The sequence below is a fragment of the Lipotes vexillifer genome, unplaced genomic scaffold (genome assembly GCF_000442215.2).
Source record: "Lipotes vexillifer unplaced genomic scaffold, Lipotes_vexillifer_v1.1 scaffold1272, whole genome shotgun sequence".
NCBI lineage: Eukaryota > Metazoa > Chordata > Mammalia > Artiodactyla > Lipotidae > Lipotes > Lipotes vexillifer.
In genome coordinates this window covers 3,149,840-3,169,700 of record NW_006779909.1, presented here as the reverse complement: position 1 = coordinate 3,169,700, position 19,861 = coordinate 3,149,840, and the positions used below count along the sequence as shown (strand labels likewise).

Here is a 19,861-nt window from a genome sequence, read left to right as displayed (position 1 = left end):
TCTTTCCCTCATTCAAAAGAATTGTATTCAGGGCCTGGGACAAGGGCTGGCCGCCACATTGACACGGATACGTCAGACTTGGTCTCTGCCCTCTGAGAGCTTACAGCCTAACAGCACAAAAGGCAGTGTATGCAAGCGAGTGAGTGGAGCAGGCAAGGGGGAGGTCAGGGGGCAAGGGCAGTGAGGTCAGAGGGGACAGGTCACACCTGCCACACCATGAGAAGGCCTCACCGTGGAGGCAGGGTTTCAACAAGGGGAGAGAGTTTCTTAGAATCCCCACAGGCAGGACCCCTTTCAGGAAGATGATAACAACACGAGGACAAAGAGAGATGGAGGAAAGGTTCTAGGTGTATTTGCTCAGGGGGCATGTCTGGCGGAAAACAGTGAATCTTAGCTGGAGCAACGGTTTGTGAGGAAAACAGTGGAAGATGAGGCAGGCAAGGTGGTTTGGAGGCAGAAGGAAGACTCCGTGAACTCTTGATCCATGAACGACACAGGGAACGTGAGGGGTCTGAGGGAGATCCTTCCCACAGGGAAGCAAGAGACTCTCACTGTCCAGCAGTGAGAGGACCGGGACCTGAACTAGCATGGTAGCTCTGGCAATAAATGAAAATATAGATACAAAATGTATCAGGAAGAAAACGGAAATAACTTTACCACTAAGAGGAAGTGAGGAATCCAAAATTACTCTGAGGTGCCACAGAGCTAAGAAAATCTGGCGGAGGAGCTGATTTGGGAACTGCAGGGGTGGAAGAGGGTAAAGATAAAGAAATGTTCTGAAACGTTCTTTGTAGGGCTTAAGAAACCTAAACGAGTACAAATTTTGCAGCGGTCTATCATAACATGAACATCAGATTTTCTTACTGGATAATAAAATGATACTCAAAGTTTCTCTGACCTTGGTCCTCTGACCTTGGAAGAAATCACTGTAGTGTTTAAGCAAGGAAACCAGCACCATGGTCTCATCATACTTGATTAAGAAGTAAGGCAGTGCTGGGACGCCTTCTGTTTGACAAAGATCATCATATGCTCGTTCAAGGGCTTGAATCTGAAAACAGGAAACACTGAGTTATTCTCTAGACAATTACATATCTAGCTCTGAGCTGAAAATTAACATAAAATAAAAGGTATTACTTTCAAGCCAGAAGACGGTAAATGACTGATCACACTTTTGCAGCAAACAAACGTAAGAGCACCCCAAATCATACCACCTCACTTTTATATGATGCTTTCCACATGCATGGTGAAGTGTCTCAGACAGGGGCACGAAGGGACATTGTATGGAACAGCATGATGGCTCCCGATTCCCTAAGATGTCACCACAAAGGTTTAGAGAGGTAGCCGAACATTATCTCTCCTGTGATAGCCAAGCATGAATCTACCACAGATGAATTTTTCCTTGACCCTTTCTATAATTTTTAACGGCTTTATTGACACATGCTTACTTCACTTACAATACAATTGACTCATTCACAGTGCACAATTCAATGTTGTCTTTAGCACGTTCACAGGAATTTGCAACCAGCACCCCAATAAATTGAGAAGATTTTTGTGCCCATTAAAAGAAACCTCAAACCCATGACCAGTCAATCCCCAGGAATATTCTTTTTCTCCCACTTACACTTCTCCTTAGAAAATTAATTCCACAAAATCATAACCTCTGACTTGTCTTAGTAACTGAGCTTATTACTATTTTTAATTAATAAGGGCTGCTCCCTGGCTTCAGAATTCAGGGTTTCAGTGAATGTCGCACTTCATGAATTCAAGTCACCTTGCCACTCAATCTTTGCCTCAAGAACAATCAGAATTTGGGGGGTGAGGGTCTGTGTTCTACCAACCTGATTACTTTCATCGCTCTTCTGGAAACCATCTCTAATGACCTTACTATCTTTGTTCAACTGCAAAGACTAGCTCTGCATGTACTGTTCTTAACGTAGAAGCTCTGCAACTTGGCGCAAAGGAAGGAGATCTTCTATTTGGTTTCAAAGACTCTCTCCCCAGAGTATACTGCCTGCTGATCCCCACACTGAGAGTGGAGCCCACACTTCGGCAAATTCCTGCAGTCTTTCAAAATGTTTCTGTAATGCCTCCCTACTGCTTTTAGCATTTCAACAAATGCTGCTGAGAACCTGGAGGAGCGCTGCTCGCTCTTCAAAACGCGCTTAGACATTGTGCAGGTAAGTCTGCTTCCAGTACCAGCTTTGGAGGATTCCACAGGAACCACCTCTTCATCCAGACGAGTGCCAGCGTGTCTTTAGCATGAGCTAGATAAACTATTCATGCACGTTAAACCCAGTTTTACCCGCATTTTGTTTTATTTGTTGATACCTGTGGTGGTGAGAACCTTTGATCCAGGCCCACTGGCCCCCGAATGAGGGGTACACTCTCTGGAAGGCAGAGAGCGGGGGAGCAAAACCAATAGTAGAAGTGGTACTTCTTTAGATCCTAGAAGAAGCAAATATATTACATCAGGACAGCGCCCATGGTTAAACTGAAATGCACCGATTAACTTAACTTCCCAGGAGCTACGTAAGACAGAAAACTTTAATGCACGCAAGATACAACCAGCCTGTCGGAAATTCTCATCTCCAGCAGAACTCATGATAGGATATGGAAACTCTGTGTTCATCCAAAATATTCCCACACACCACACACTAATATATCATGACAGACATAATATATTTTATCGGCCACTTGCTAACAGGAAGTATTCAGTAAGTAATTGACATTGTCAGCATCATTGTTTAATACACAAAATCACCCTGGGAGGTAACTGTTATCGTCCCATTTTATGGACAGGAAACTGAAGCTTACAGAGGGGTGAAGAAGCTTGAACAAAACAAAGATACTAAGTGGCAGAGAGGAGAGCAGAATTCTACTTCCAATACTTAGGCTCCTGTCCACGGTTCCGCACGTACATAGTGTGCCATCTGTGGAGGTACGACCTCCAAACAGTTACCACTCTTTTCACAACTGAATGAACTAAGCATGCTATTGAAGTTATTAAAATGTGCTATTCATAACCTATATATGCCTGAGATAATATAACGCCGTTTTCAGAAATGCCACGTTGGTGAAATTCAAGTCAACGACTAAGCACTTGCTGTGTACAAGGCAAAATGTTAGACACTCTGACAATAAGAAGATGAATAAAACCCAGTCCAGCCCTCGGGCAGCTCAGTCTCTGCAGGGAGACTGATCGGACATACAGCATGATCAGCTGTATGAGTCACAGGAGAGCTTCTACAAGCTAAGGAGCATCGATGATATAAGAGGTCACATCTTCAGGGGTGTACGTGGCTGCCCCCTGACCAGGGGAGGTGATGAAGGGGCAGTGACCTGTGAGGCTGTTCTAGATGCCATTCCCACTCAGGTCAAACGCTCTCGCCTCTGAGTTCCTACACCAGGTGTGGCCTGAGTCACTCACATGGGAGGACCTCGTGGTTATGTGGGTATCTGACAGCTTCCCCGCCAGTCCGTTACCACTGACCACTATGCAGTTTATTTGGCTACTTAATATTTCCTCTTGAGTCTTGCTAAGAATGAAGAGGGGATGGCTGGTTGATGACTTTTCATTGAGATATAATTCACGTACCATGAAAGTCGCCATGTTAAAGCGTACGAGTGGTTTTCTACTATAGTGACAAGGTTGTATCACTATCCCCACCAATTTCGGAACATATGCATCACCCCAAAAAGAAACCCCAACAGCAGAAGCTCCCCATTGGTTTATTAGTTAGAAATACCATTCACAGAAACTCTTCGCTCGCCTCACTCTCATCCCCTGGAAACTCCTAGTCTGTCTTCTGTCTCTATGGATTTGCCTGTTCTGGGCTTTTCAAGTAAATGGAGTCATACTAGATGATTTTTTAAATATAAACTTACACATAAATGTGTGTCCGGATGAAAAAGTCTAGTAATTATAGTTTCCACAGTCTTTAATTCTGCCCACTAATTGATCAACTAAGAACAAATTCCCTTTAACAATAGCAAAGCACACTGAAAAACTGAAATTAATAAAGTGTCTGTACCTTTGAGTCCTAAGAAGAGTACAAAGGAAAGCAGAAAACACCTCCAGAGATTATTCTCTCTTCTTTGTATTTAAATGATTTGTCATACTTGATCTTTAGTAAAAGGTTAAACAATTCAAGATGAAGGACTTCACAGTTTCTAAGAAGCTTCATCAAGCCATCTTCAAAAGTCAAAAGGCTTGAATTTCTTAGAATTTTTTTGGGATACAAAGGATCTCGATTACATTAAACATAAAGCCCTTTGTGTCTGATGATTTTTTAAGACAGAGACTTTTAACTTTTTTAAAGTCAGGCTAAGAATGCTCAGTAGAAAGGGCAACAGGGCCAATGCACATAACGACCCTGGGAAATGCCTTAAAACTTTGAGTGGGAGCTCATACTATTTTTTCAGTTAAATGCAAATTGTCAGTTAGATTATACTAACTAGAATTCTTGGTACAGAAAATGTATTGATGTTAAAGTAAAAACACAAAAGTCTTTAATTAGCGCTGCTTATATTTATCCTAGTAGTGAGCTTACAAAATTACTCAAATTTACAAATTATCAATGCCAAATTGGGCCTAGTAATCCCCTGAAGAATCTGAACCTTTTTCTATCTCCCCACTATCACACAGAAAGCATTTTAACTTGTTGGAAAATGTGCTCCTTGTAGATGGCCCCCCGGGGTATCGCTTCCAGTTTGGACCCTGTCTCTCTCTCCCTTGCCTTGCGCGGTACATCAGAGAGGCAGCATGAGGAAGAAATGGAGGACTAGTTCATGGGGGACAAAGAAGGCAAGACCTATAACTTGGCAAACGAAAAAAGGAAGAAAAAGGTAGGGAAGAGGGTTAATATCCGAAACGGATGAAGCTGGGGTGAAACAGCCAACACACTTAATACGTGTCAACATCAGTACGTTTACATGCCCACCCCAAAGAATGTATTATAAAGAGATAAAGAGGAAAAGAAAATCAATGTGGCCGACGTTATTCACTGTAACATTTTTTTATAATAGTGAAGACTGAAAACAACCTAGACATACCCGAGTCTAAAGAACATACACGTGACAGAATATTATATTGTCAACATAATTATAAAGGATTAATTAGTTTTATATGTAGATATATGGATACACACACGTATGCATATATATGTATACACACACGTGTGCATGTAGCCGGTACTTCTACAATCAGCCCTTACCATCCCCCCACTTTCCCCATCACCACGACCAGATCCTTTCCCTGCTTCCCTAGGCAGGAGATGTTACCCTAATGTGATTTTTTTCTCCTCTTCAAGGCTGCCCTTAAGGTTCACTTTAATTAGGTCTCACTTGCATAAAATATTTTTCTTTCTTAAAAACCACAGTTGTGTGGACAAGCTATGTAGGGTGATCCCCTCTCATCTAGAAGCCACCTGGGGATGGCTAAGGTCCCCAAGTCGTGACCTGTTCCTCGTATCGATGGACCCAGCAACTGAGCTCTGCGGCGCTAAACTTAACAAAGACATTAGCAATGATGAACTGTGGTCTGGAACCCGCCTTTGTCACATCCTAAATGATGAGAGTCGGGCAACAACCACCAGTACGATCAGTAAGAATGAATTAATTTCGCATCAGTGGTAAGGGCCAGCACCATCCGGCCACTAACAAAGCATTTCTTTAACAGCCATGACTTGACTAACACAAGGGAAAAGCTTCAGGGAGAAGACAGCAGACTGAACCACTGGCACACTGGGCTTGGCCAGGGCAGTGAGCAGTCTAGATGCAGCCGAGTCCATGGACTTACCGCAAATGTCAAGAGGAGGAACTTGTTGAGGAGGACAGGGTTGTCAAGAGCGGCCCCCGATCTGATGGATCCCCAGATCTGCCAGAAGAAGGAAAAGCATCAAGGCAGGTTCCAGGGCCTCCTCCCTCCCAGACACACGTGGAGCTGCCCAGCAGCAAGCCCTTCCTGCCCGCAGGCCCAGCACCACTCATCATGGGCAGTGATGTGCGTCACCACTCACTCTGCCCCCTTCACACTGCCTCTCCCCCAGCCCCACTCCCTGCAGAGACTGAGGAAAGTCAGAGAACCCAGAAGCCTCCTCTCAGTGGGGCTCAGCATCAGAGGAGGCAACCAGCCTGTTTATGGCTTCATTACTTCCTTCAACAAATATTTACTTATTCTCAACTACAGAGCAAGCACATCGGGGCTACAGAAATAGGAGACACAGTCCCCACCCTCAAGAAGCTAACAGGCCGTGAGAGAGCCAGCTGTCAATGTCTGTACACCACTAGGCAGCAGGTGCCCTCACAAGAGGGTGGACAGTTCCTGGGAGGAGCCCTGATCTCGGCTAAGGACATGGGAGGGAAAGGAGCCAGGGAGGCGCTCCGGAGGCAGTGCTCTGAACTATGTACAGGGATTTCTTAAAAGTCTTATTTGGGATTATCTTTCCCTGAAGAAGAAAAAAAATCAAGAGTATGGATACTCAGCACAGACTGTGACTAGAAGCAGAAGCTGGTCCTGGTCAGCGGCTGCTGATTACAAGATGTTTTAGTAGCGAAGATTAGTTGCTAAATTTTGTGTCACTAAGCAAGACAAACAGTTGTGTCCATAAGAGCCATTGCCCACATGTGAGTGGAAGAGGGAAACAAGGAAAGAGAAGTTCCTGCTATTGAAATAATAACCTTGGAGGAGCTGGACCACAGGAGAGGAGGCCCCGCTTCTGAAAAACCAGGGTGGGGCGGGAACTGCTGGGGGTTGGGGGAGGCTGAGCCTCAGATGAGGGATGGGGGTAGGATTCCTGTGGGGAGCACCGTGCTTTTTTCGATGATGGCCTAAGACCTGACCCACCTCTTTGGAGTCGGCCTTTGACTTGTGCCGCCAAAGCAGGAGCCCAGGAGCAGTCGAGCCACAGGCCAAGTTAATCAACCATGGTCACCCATCCCAGGGGACGGGAAGGACTCCCTCCTCAGGCCAAAGGCAGGAGACTTCCCTCTCTGACCACGACCCTCACATAAATCAGACTCTTCTCTAAGACTAGTGTGAAGACTATTAAGTGGGTGTTAGAGGGGCTGGGATAAACTGCCCCTCATTTATTCCTCACACTAACTCAGATGTGAAGAAAAGAAAGACATTCCAGGCAGAGAGAACATCGTGTCCCAAGGAGAGAGGAGAGAACAAAAAGTGGTGAACGAAGGAATTCTAAGTGATTTGCTACGACTGGATCAAAGACAGCGAGGGCAAGAGTGACAGGACAGAAAGGCCACAGGGCCACAGAGGCCAGGCCACAGGGAGCCTTGTAACTGAGATGGAGCCATTTAGATTCAGCCCTGAGGACACTGGAGAGACTACATGATCAGCTATAACAGCAGTACAGTGCTTAGAACTAGAAAGCCTCTTCAAGGGGCATAAAGAACAGAGAACCCAAATGCATTCAGACACAGGAACAGAACTCACAGAGAGAGGTCAAGCTGCTGCAAAATGCTAACTGGAGATCAGCAGCAGAGCTTTGACACCCTGCCCTGCACTGACCTTCCAGCCTATCCCCAGGCAAGAGCCTCGCGGTCTCCCCCCTGACCTTCCCGTCAACGCAGAAGCCCACAGTTACGCTTGAATACTGGTTATATACTAGCTTCTGTAACAGACTCATGCACCTCATGATCAGAGGCATCATGCCTGTGGGACCATGGAAAATATGACAGGTACCTTATGTTTCCCAGCTAACCTCGTTTGCTGCTTGTTCCAGAAGTAGCTTCTTATCTGCAGCCTTGAAAGCCTCGAGTGTGTTGGTGTTATACAGCGTTCCAACCGCCGGGCAGCAGCGGGCTGGTGTGGGAGCATTCCTGGATACAGAGAAACATGGTTAACAGGCACAGCTGGGACTCAGAGAGCCAGGGACTGACAAACAAACCAGACTACAATGGGAGACAAGGACAGTGCTCTGCAGGGCAAAGAGAAGACTGACTCATATTTCTTTGGAAAAAGATGAATATCGGGCTTCCCTGGTGGCACAGTGGTTGAGAGTCCACCTGCCGATGCAGGGGACACGGGTTCGTGCCCCGGTCCGGGAGGATCCCACGTGCCGCGGAGCGGCTGGGCCCGTGAGCCACGGCCGCTGAGCCTGCACGTCCGGAGCCTGTGCTCCGCAACGGGAGAGGCCACAGCAGTGAGAGGCCCGCGTACCGCAAAAAAAAAAAAAAGATGAGTATCATTGCTTAAGAGGTAAAAACAGGCACTATACCCGCCCCAAAGCCTCTATATTCCCCTTCCCCTAATCCCTCGGCATGCTCTTCTTCCACTACCCCCAAATATAAGTTATTTTCCCATTTAAAAAAATTCTTTCCCATCTCTCACCTGAAAGGGAAACATGATTTATGGAGCTTCTACTGTGCCAAGAACTATACAAGGTTTCAGTTCTCACGAGAGTTTGTCCTCTGACTCCAGGTTTAAGTAACTTGCTTAAGGTCACATAATAGGCAGAGCTGGGGGTCTCAAATCAGAACTGGTTGACTCTAAGGTACTGTGCTTGCCCACTCCCCACTCAAGCACTCCCCGGCGTCAACGCCCTGCTGCAAACCCTCCTCTTCCAGGAAGCCATCCATCCTGCCTTTCTCTGGTAACAAGCATAATTTATTTTAGAGTGTTTTCAAGACCAACATTCACACACCCACCCTGAGGACAGTAAGCTCCTTGAGGGCAGGGGCGCGCCTCCCTCCTCTGCCTACCCCATGCCCTCTCCTGCCACAAACAGGCTGTGCATGGAGCTGCTGCAGGGCATGGCCCCGTGGGCATCGGAGCCAAACAATGCGATGAGACACGCTGCACCCGGGCCACCTGTGTGGCCATGTTGTGCCACATGTGTGTCACATTCTGCACTGTCACCGAAGGCTTCAGAGTAATCAAGGTCAGGGGAAGAGAAAGATGAGATGATACTGAACACAATCTCAGATGTGGAAAAACCTGGTCTCATCTCTAAAATGATTAACTTGTGTTTCAGAGGTTACAGATGCTAAATGAAAACAGTGCTCGTTTCATTAGTAGTTGAATACTGTGGTCACAACTACTGCAGAGAGGATGCCTTTTTACTGATTACACTGATGGTAGCTGTACGGTTTAAAAGACCCAGCGTTTCTTCCTTTGGAGTCTGAGTAAAATTGGTTTGGGAGCAGGGGAGTGCTGCAAGGAGAGATCTAAACCTAGAACAGGTGTGGAGGGGTGCAACAGGTGTGGAGGTTCCACCAAATGCTAGGTCCTGGGAGAGAAGTAACTTCCAAAGGCCAGAGCCTTCCTTCGGGAGCTGATGAGTCAGCGGATCACAGGCTGTTTGTCACCACTCTACTCCAATAGAAGAATATTCTTCATCCAGGTGAGACAAGGACATCAAAGATAGTCTTGAGGAGAAAAAGAAATCACAAAGGGACAAGATTAAGCCTAGAGGGAAAAAGAAGGAAGCAGAGCAGTTGGTAAACTAGGCCTTCCACATTCAGACGCGGCTTTATGAAATGACTGCTGACACAGAGGGAAGGATGCTCTGATCGAATCTGGTTCCCTCCCTCCTAGAGTCCAGATGTCCCGGGTGTGCGAATGCCAGGCCAAAGCCTTGCTCTGAGAGCAGAGGAAACTAAAGCACAAGAAAGCAAGCAGCTGCCAGGACGGCGACACTCCTAGGACATGAGCCCTCGTGCGAGTTAGTTACCGAGGACAAGCTGAGTTTCAAAGGAGAAGCATTTTTCATGACTAAAGTTCCACCAGGGGAGGCGGCCAAGGGAAAGAATTTCAGAAGTGATAACGGGAGGCAGAGCCGTTCTAGCAGTTTCTCCAGGTTCAAGTTCCACTCATTCTGCAAAGAGGTGGTTCAGATAAGGACTGGGAAGAGCCCTAGACTTGGAAACTACAGAATTCAGTCCAAATCCTGATCCTGGATATTTATGAATTTAGTTTCCTATGATTCCATTTCTATGAAATATCCAGAACAGCCAAATCCATAAAGCCAGAAAGTAGATTCATGGTTGCCCAGCACTGAGGAAAGGGAGAAGGGAGGAATGGAGAGTGACTGCTAAGGGGTACAGGGCTCCTCTTTGGGGTGATGAAAATGTTCTGGAATTAGACAGTGGTGGTGGTTGCACAACCTCATGAATATACAAAGAAGTGCTGAATTGTACATTTTAAAAGGGTTAATTTTATGGTGTGTGAAGTGTATCTCAATAAAGCGATTTTAAAAAACCAGAATTAGAAATCTTCCCCAGCTCTTAAAGCCAACAGTGAACTCTCAAAAATGTACACACTAACCAGGTAAAGAATGGATCCCACAAAGGCCTGAAGCCTGGGCCTGCCTGAGGATGCTCCCTCTGGACATTTGGCCTTCATGTCTCTCAGTCTCACAGTGATAACTCAGGAAAGTACCGTGGCTGTTCTAGAATCTCCTGGACAAAGGCAGGCATGCGGCCAGAGCCTCCAGGACAGACAGGCAGTGGGGGTGGCTGGGATGGAATAGATTCCCCCAAAAGAAGCACAGAGGTCGCTTTTCACACCCGGAGAAAGCTTTGCTACGTGTGCACAGCTTCACGTGCCCGTGGGGAGCTTTGGGAACCTAAGTCACACTCGGACTGCGTTACTTACTGCTTTCTGTAACAGTGTCTGAGTTTCTGTCAGTCACGTTTTGCAACAGAGTCCATTGGTGCCTTTCCACCAACCACACCACATCCCGTTTGGACAGCCACGGCCTCAGACTGCTTGTGCAACTGACTCCAGCAACTACCTGAGCAACCAGTACACGTCAGACCTGAGTTAGGTGCTAGCGAGACAGCGGAGAATAAGGGAGCCTGTGCCCTGCACAGACGATTTCACATCTGAGTCTTATTTCCTCAGCTACTACTTAAGTTCTTTGAGGGCAGGCGTTATGCCTTCTATTTCTCTTATTAAGTCCAACTTGAGGCTTAGAAAAGAAAAATCTTTCTTATGACTACATAGATAAATGTTCCTCAAAGGAACGGATTTTTTTTTACCAGCCTCAAATTTGTATAGAGATTGTCCGCCAAAATCTATTTTCCTTTCCTTCAACAGAAATAATTCTCTGATGCTTGTAGCTCAGCACCATGTCTCCCAGTCTTCCCTGCGAGAAAGGTGAGGCCTCGAGCTCTCCCTGATGGAATCCGAGGGGGGTGATGCACAGCCCCACCCCGCGAGGGCCTTTAAGAGGGTGGGTGTGTCTCTTCTGATTTTCACTCTGGTTCTCCCCCACCTCTATCTACTGCTACCAGAAGGTGACAATTCAGTTTTCAACAGCACACAACGGCAAGCCCTCCAGGATGATGGAGCCGTAAGAGGGAAGAAGACTAGACCCCCACCCTGGACTATTAAGGGGGTAAGAAAGAGACTTCCTCTGTGTTTGGGCCATTATGTGTTGGGGTCTGGTTCATCAGTATGCCCTACCCTAAGACAGCACCCTCCAGCACAAGACGGCTGGTGCCTGAGAAAATACTACTTGACTGATAACTCACTTAAAACAATGTAGAGAACGGGATCCTGTGTTGCTAACTACTTGCAGAGATCCATCAGGCTTCCAGGGTCTCAGAGTAAAAGAGATTTATCTGGTCCTGTGCAAAGCTGAGGTTTGGCATCTATCAAAGAGTACTAGGACTGTTAGCTCTTCGACTGTATCTTATTCTTCTCTGTGTGTCCAGGGCCCATCACAGTCTATTATCAAGACACAGAGGAGGCAATCAATAAGTATTTCTGAAATGACTATTAGCTCTCCACGTTTATTCCAGCACTGCATTCACTGTAATGCCAATACCTGTCTTCTACCTCCATCCGGAGCTCCTCTAGAGCTCCCCATTTCTTAAGCCTTTTTGTTCCTAACACCTACACGTCCTGCATACAAGAAGCATTCGGTGTTGGATGAATACGTTCATAAAGACTTTCCCTTTATGAACGTATTCATCCAACCCATGCAGATGTTCAGCAATGAAAGCAAAGAAAGAACAATAATAATGAAAATAATTTGGATACAAAAACCTCGTTTCTCCTGAGGAGCCCCAAGTGTCTTTATTAAACTTCCTAACTGTCTTGGTCTGCCAGAGTGGCTGTTAACACGACACCACAGACTGGGTGGCTACTAAACATTAGATATTTATCCCTCACAGTTCTGGAAGCTGAAAGTCCAAGATCAAGGGGTCTGCACAGTCAGGTTCTGGTGAAGATCCTCTTCCTGTTGCAGACTACCTGCTTCCAGTTATGGTCTTGCAGGGTGGAGGGGGAGAGCTATCTCTCCGGGGCCTCTGTTAGAAGGACACTAATGCCATTCACGAGAGCCCTGCCCTCATGCCCTCACCACCTCCCAAAGCCCCACTTTCTCAGATGATAACCCTGGGCACTGGCTTTTCAACATACACATTTTTTTTTTTTTTTTTTTTTTTTGCAGTACACGGGCCTCTCACTGTTGTGGCCTCTCCCGTTGCGGAGCACGGGCTCCGGACGTGCAGGTTCAGCGGCCGTGGCTCACGGGCCCAGCCGCTCCGCGGCATGTGGGATCTTCCCGGACCGGGGCACGAACCTGCGTCCCCTGCATCGGCAGGCAGACTTTCAACCACTGCGCCACCAGGGAAGCGCAACATATGCATTTTTGAAGAACACAAACATTTGAATCACAGCACCAACCATCCTAAGAAAAGGGGACCCAGAAAAATCACAAACTTTTAAAACTGGAAGGAATATTAGAAGCTGGGAGCTACAGATGAGGAAACGGAAGCTGAGAAAATGAAAAGGACTTATTCCAGGTAACACAGTTAATCAGCTGCAGATACCAGGCCTTCAAGCTTCCAATCCAGGGCTCCTATGTCTTATTCTTGCTCATCTCCCCCAGTGCCTACCATGGAGCCTCACACGAGTATTCAAAAGCCAAATCACAAATTATGACCAGGAAAATAGAGCAATTTGTGTGAAAGCCATAGCTGCAGGATCACAGATTTTCTTACCTCCTTTGACTAAAATTTCTGGATTGCTAAAGTTTAAGATGCTTGAACTTTGAAACAAGATCAAACCTAACTTCTGTGAACTGCATTTTTCTATAATTAATTGTGCCAAAGAATAAAATTATTGAAACTCAGAAAACAACAACTTTCAGTGTAGTATCAGAATAGACGGGAGCGAGGGTAGCTTTCAATAAACGCTGGACTCTCCAGATTAATGTAGCAGACTACACTGCTGCTATTCCCCCTCTACCAGCTCCAGATAATTCAAGGCTGTACAATGAATATATTTTCCTCATTATCTGGTAATTGCTCCAAAAGTAAGTTAGTCTTAGCCAACACAGGAGAGAGATAACTAAGATTTAATTTGTTTTCAGAAGCGATCACAAGGATTTTTTATGGAGCAAGAAAGCTCTGAAGGGAACAAAAAACATCAACACATACCTTTTAAAGATATAAAGGCTAACATCATTTTCCATTCATGTTGTACAATTCAATTTCACAATTTGATTGTGATAGAGGAATAAAATGTATTGACTTTTGAAGAGATTTTTATTTTCTAATTCTAGGGAGACTTTATTTGAGATGCTCTAACCTTTGACTACCGCCATGTTCAGGCGGTCCTTAGCAAACATCTCTTCACTTACCCTAGACCCCCGACCCTGACACAGCTGACACACGCAGGAGCAGGAAAAAGCCCTCCCTCCCTGAAGCCTTTGACCCTTCAACTCTCAGTTATCCTAAAGCCTCTCAGCATGGTTTCTGCTCCACCCTTTTGTGCAGAATTTACTTTCTCAAACAACCCAATCGACAATTCCAGCAACCCTAGCACTGAACTCTGATGCTTCTGCTTCTGATGCTGTTGACCCTCTCTTCCCTTCCTGAAAACACCTTCTCTGGTTCTACTTCTCTGACAAGCCCCGTCTCTTTGGTGAGTTCTGTGTCCCCTTGCCCACCCTAATCAGGTCCATTCACTATTCCAGCCCTTCGCTCTTCTTACGCTATAGTCTCTTCCCCTCTTACAGCCTCAGGACCTCTACGTGGATGACCCTCCCTCCTGGATGCCAGTGCTCCCTGGACATTCCTACTGGACGCTGTCATCTCAAACTCAACATGTTCTAAAACAAACTTACCTCCTGCCCAAACTGCATCTCCCTCCTGGCTTCTCAGTTTCTACAGAAGACAGCAAAATGCCCCCGGCTGCTCAGACTGCAACTTCAGAAACACAGTTTATTTCTCTCTTACCCTTGCTTCCTAAATTTAGCCACGTGTAACCCTGGGCAAGTCATTTTACCTTTGAACCCATGGTTTCCTCATCTGTAAAAGAGAGAAGAACCACACCTGGCAGGTCTGAAAGGATTATGTATGGAAAATAAGTCAATAATTAAGTCAATAAATGTCTCTCTTCTCTCCAGAAACTCCCCACGGCTCCCAATTAGTCAAAAAAATCTCTTTAACGAAATTGAGCTATTTGTAATGAGGTGGATAGACCTAGAGTCTGTCATACAGAGTGAAGTAAGGCAGAAAGAGAAAGACAAATACTGTATGATAACACATATATATGGAATTTAAGGGAAAAAATGTCATGAAGAACCTAGGGGTAAGACAGGAATAAAGACACAGACGTACTGGAGAACGGACTTGAGGATATGGGGAGGGGGAAGGGTGAGCTGTGACAGGGCGAGAGAGAGGCATGGACATATATACACTACCAAACGTAAGGTAGACAGCTAGTGGGAAGCAGCCGCATGGCACAGGGAGATCAGCTCGGTGCTTTGTGACTGCCTGGAGGGGTGGGATAGGGAGGGTGGGAGGGAGGGAGACGCAAGAGGGAAGAGATATGGGAACATATGTGTATGTATAACTGATTCACTTTGTTATAAAGCAGAAACGAACACAACATTGTAAAGCAATTATACCCCAATAAAGATGTTAAAAAAAAAAAAAAGTAACTGTAGCAGAGTGATCAAAAATATAGACGTTACAGTTTTCTAGTCTCAATTTTGTAACCTATGAGTAACATGAATGAAAAAGGCACTTTAACTTTCTAGATCTTCATTCAGCCATTCAGCCATTTGAACACCCAATAGGAGACAGACATTGTTTTAAGCACCAAAATGAATATGACCATCTCTTTCCATAAAAGAAGTGAACACTAACCTAAACAAATGATTTTAAAACAACCTGGCTGTGTAATGAGAGATGCTCAGAACATTCTGGAAATACAGAGGAGGGATACCAGGCGCAGGGGAGGTAGGGGTGTAAGACTTCCTGTGCAAAGTGAGAATGAATAAGCTGAAGTTCACCAGGTGAAAGGGGTCGGAGTAAAGGATCCTCCCTTCCCATATCAGGCAAAAGTGAAAGAAGGAGATAAAATAAAACTCTTCAGGGAGTGTGAGGAAAAGTGAATATGGTTTGGTGTTACAAGTGACACTGCAAAAAAAAAAAAAAAAAAAAATCTCTTTGAGGGCATATGTCATGTGTCTTTGTATATCCCTACAATGCCTTGCACAGTGACTTGTATACAAAAGTAGCCTAATAAATATTCATTGATGTACCTAATAGGCTGCGATAAATATCTGCTGAAAAAATGAATCAGAGAGTCCTAAGCCTCTAGCACTTGTCTCTGTGCCATGGGAGGTACAAGAGAATCATGAGAAGCTGGCCCTGCTCACTGGAAGCTTCACCTACGATGAAGGTTAAGAACGCTCATTCCTTGCAAAAAACAATGTTCTTTACTTTAGATTTTGAGCAAAAAATACTCACATGTCAAAAGCACTGAACTCCAATGTTAAGCGAGCTGGCAGCCCAGCAGAATCACCTGGACAGAAGCATTATCAAATAGTCAATTACGAGTCAGTAATAGTGGCATTTATAACAAAAACGTTTCTGAGTAACTTTGCTCTTTTGGTTGAGCCCAAAGTGCCCCACCTGGTCATCCAAACTAAACAGGGACATAGCAGAAGATGACAGATTTCATGAATTCAAAGAATTTGCCAAGAATACAAAAAAAGACTCATCGGGAAAAATATTTCCAATCCCATCCCCCAGCAATACTAAGTAATCGGTATTAATTCTTTGGATTAATAAATTAGGTTCTCCCTTTCTTTTCCCCATAGGAGAAAAGGAGTGAAAGAGAACTTGGGTCAAAAGCCAGGAAGTAAAATAGAAACCAGTGAATAGTATTAATTATAAAAGTCAAGGACATCCCTTCCTGAAGGAAAGCTGACCCTATACTGGGCAGAGAAGGTAAAAGAAGAGGGCAGAAGATGGAGTTCCCCATCGCCTACCATTGTAGTAATAACCCTTAATGTCCTTGGGAGCTTCATCCAACCGATACTCATTCAGCTTCTTCTGGGTCAACTCATGCCAGAATCCAACATCCAAGGCACTGCTGAAGGGGGCAAACTGCAATTTGGAGAGTCCGGGATCCCCCATAACTGCCGCCATTATTTACTGCCTGCTAAAACCAAAACAGAACACAGCAACAATGCACAAAACATGGTGAGAAACGACATTTGTAATCGTGGGCTTAATCAAAACTAACAAACAGAAAGTAACGAGAGGTAGATGGGCTGCCTGAAGACACAACTTTGGAAATCAACCTGAGGAATCTGGCTATGTTGCCAAGTTTAGTCTCCTTACGACACAACTGAACTTCCTGGCCTTCACTTTGGTGCATCTCCCTTTCTCATTAAAGTCGGTCTGACTGATGCACTAGTGTTATTCCTTCTTCGACATGGTCATAGTCTCAGAAGTTTCTGCCAACCCGTGTTGTCCTAGGGAACTTTACAAGCACAAAACCTGAAGTCCAGCCAGTTGGCATCACAGCCATGCAAACTGTCTGGATTCTGAGTGAGGCAGTGCTTGAGCACCCCAGCCGAGGAGGATGGAGAAGTTTCCCCCACCCTAAGCACAGTACCAGAATTTCTTCGAAATCTCACGTTTTGTCTTTCAAATGCAGAAAACCTGCATTTTACTCTACCATATATATTTTGATATTTCATTCTCCCCCTCAAATCATCAAATAAATGTGACTGTCCTGGCAATCAGGCATGTGTACACTGTAACTCCCCACATGGCCTGCACACTCTCAGGGGTACACAGACCCCAGGGGGAGAAGCACAACACTAGAGGAGCTTCGCAGTCCCAAAAGCACAAGTTGATGAGGTCACTTTCCATCCTGTCCAACTGCCGCAAGACAGATGAATATTTCTGCAGTAGAATGTATGAACAGTCACAACAGACGGATAAATCCAAAAAAAAAGAAAAATAGACAGTTCACATCTACTCAGAGAGGTTTTGTTTGAGTTTTGTGCCAAGGTTATTAAACCCCTTTCAGTTTTCTAAACTTGTTAGATACTGGAATTAGAGACAAGGAGCTTTGGTCCAATGGTGACGATATGGTAAAATGCAAAGTGAGCACTACATAAACACACTAAAAACCAAGAAAGAGGAGCCAAGTGTGGGTCAGAGCAGGGCGAAAGGCTCTGCGAAGCAGCTGGGCACATGGCTGTCCTTAAACCCTCTGCTGCCTCAGTATGGATTTGTGGCATCACGCACCAGACAATGCTCGACTGAGTGTTTTCGAACTCTCACCACCTTGAGGGATTATTAAAAAATGAAGATGCGGGACTTCCCTGGTGGCGCAGTGGTTAAGAATCCGCCTGCCAACACAGGGGATATGGGTTCAAGCCCTGGTCTGGGAAGATCCCACATACCACGGAGCAACTAAGCCCATGTGACGCAACTACTGAGCCTGCACTCTAGGGCCCGCAAGCCACAACTACTGAGCCCGTGTACCTAGAACCCGAGTTCCGCAACAAGAGAAGCCACCGCAATGAGAAGGCCACGCGCCGCAACGAAGAGTAGCCCCCGCTCGCGGCAACTAGAGAAAGCCCATGCGCAACAATGAAGACCCAACACAGCCAAAAATAAATAAATAAAATAAATTAATTAAAAAAAAAAATGATGTCTGGGCTCCACCTGCTGGGGGGCGGGGGAGAAAGGACGGTGAGGGTGGCAGGGACTAAGGCCCCAGGGTGATTCTGATTCGAGTTTGACGCTGTCTTCAAGCCTTCAGGCCACTGTCACTCTTACTTTTGCAGTCTCCACCTCTAAATCATTTCAAACATATTTAAATGAACCCTCGTCCCATATTAAATAATTTCTGGCTTTTGTTTGAAAGGATCTTTATAATTTTGCACTCTCAAAATGTTCATCTTTTTGGGTCACTCCTGGGTTCACAGGCCCCAGAAAAGTTTGTGAATCCTACGTACTGTGGCTTCAGAGCCCAGTGGAGAAACAGACCCTCATGCAGATGGCCCAGGGCCCACACTTTGAGAAACGCCAGTCTAGAACACCCTAACAGCCTCCTGCTTGGTTTAGCGGGCCTCCATTGATGCTTTCTCCTCTCTTCCTCCACAAAACAGCTAGCATTTTCCTTCTACTGTTGGTTTTTGAAAGTTCCCATGCTCAGCCCTCTCCTTAGTCTATAAACTTTCCCCAAAGCAAAATTATTCATTTTCCACATCCATTTCCATCTATATGCCAATGAATCTCAGTACTGTATTTCTAGTGCTAACCTCCAACCATATATTTAAAAGTGTCTTCCAAAGCCAGGATGTGAATTTCTCACAGATATCTCGAGTTTGACAAATCCAAAACTGAACGTACCTTTCACTAAAATTCAGCCCATTTTCCTACATGTCCTAGTTTACTAGATAGTACCACCATACAGCCACGAAGAACCCTCAAAGTCATCTTCAATTTTTCTCTCTCTCACATCCAATAAATCACTAAATGCTAGAGGCTCAACTGTAAACAGTCCTCTGGCACTGAGATGAAGGTGGCAGCTATTGAGTATTGGCCAGGAGCAGGCACTGCAGCAGGGGTGTGCGCCTGAATTTTCTCCCCCGCCCGAAGCCCTAAGAGGAGACAGCTCCAATTTCACAGAAGAAGAAACTGAGGTTCAGAGAGATAAGAATCAACAGAGCAGCAGGCAGTGGTACAAAGGGATCTCATCTGAAATCCTCCGTGGGACGGGTCATCAGGCCCCCACACACTTCAATCATTCACAACTTAGGCTTAAAAGTCAACAGTAACTCATCATCATTTTGATGACCTGCTAAGGTCACCAAGATGGAATTTTACCAGTGCCAGTGACAAAAGAGAAAATTCTATTCCATTTTTCTATTCAGCAGCTAGGAAAAAGTGACTCAGGAGTACCACAGAAAAGAATGGACAGGCATGCCAAGAAAGAAATTTGCATAAGAGGCATATCCTTCATTTTCTGACATGTTTGGTCTTTGAGAAATTCTGAACAGAACCCAAGAGCCTATTTCACAAGAGGATGTGGTTGGTGTCCAGCTGCTAAAGTGTTGCCTGACTGGTTAACTGGCAACGGAAAGGTCTTAAGCAACAGCAGCAACAAGTGATCAGGAATCTGCTGGAAACATCTAAATAAGATACTCAATGTAAAGGTATCACTTAGGAACCTATACACCTATGTCACATTGCCATCTTCCTGAAATTAGAAGGGAAGACTTAAGTAATGATCAGAAAGGAATTCTGGTGGAAGAGGAAGTGAGTCTCAGGTGCAAAGTCATCCATGTGTAACTAACCTAGATCCAAACATTACCTGTGTCCTGAAAAGTAAGGCTTGCCCATATAGCCCTGAACAGTGCAGATGAAACTCGAGGCCTCTGCCTAGCTTAGAAAACTAAAAGATTATTTCTATCACACTTCAACGTTGTATTCAGGATGTGAAACCCAAGTGTTACACAAGACGGGACTGTGTCACTTCTCATGAAAGAGGAAAGGCTCTGAGGATTTGAAATTGTAATGAACAAGAACTGCAGCAGTAGAAGAAACCCAGCAGTAACCAAAATATCCAGTT

General features: G+C 45.3%; 1 protein-coding gene across 1 annotated transcript in view; it reads right to left on the bottom strand.

The window, feature by feature from the left end:
• ATG7 (autophagy related 7) overlaps positions 1 to 19,037 on the bottom strand; it is a 114,437-nt gene extending 95,400 nt beyond the window's left edge. Inside the window, 7 exon segments of the mRNA XM_007453054.1 lie at positions 899 to 1,048; positions 2,329 to 2,445; positions 5,798 to 5,875; positions 7,719 to 7,836; positions 15,730 to 15,784; positions 16,254 to 16,432; positions 18,994 to 19,037. Of these exon segments, the coding sequence (XP_007453116.1) occupies positions 899 to 1,048; positions 2,329 to 2,445; positions 5,798 to 5,875; positions 7,719 to 7,836; positions 15,730 to 15,784; positions 16,254 to 16,432; positions 18,994 to 19,037 (741 nt within the window).
• Positions 19,038 to 19,861: the final 824 nt, after the last annotated feature.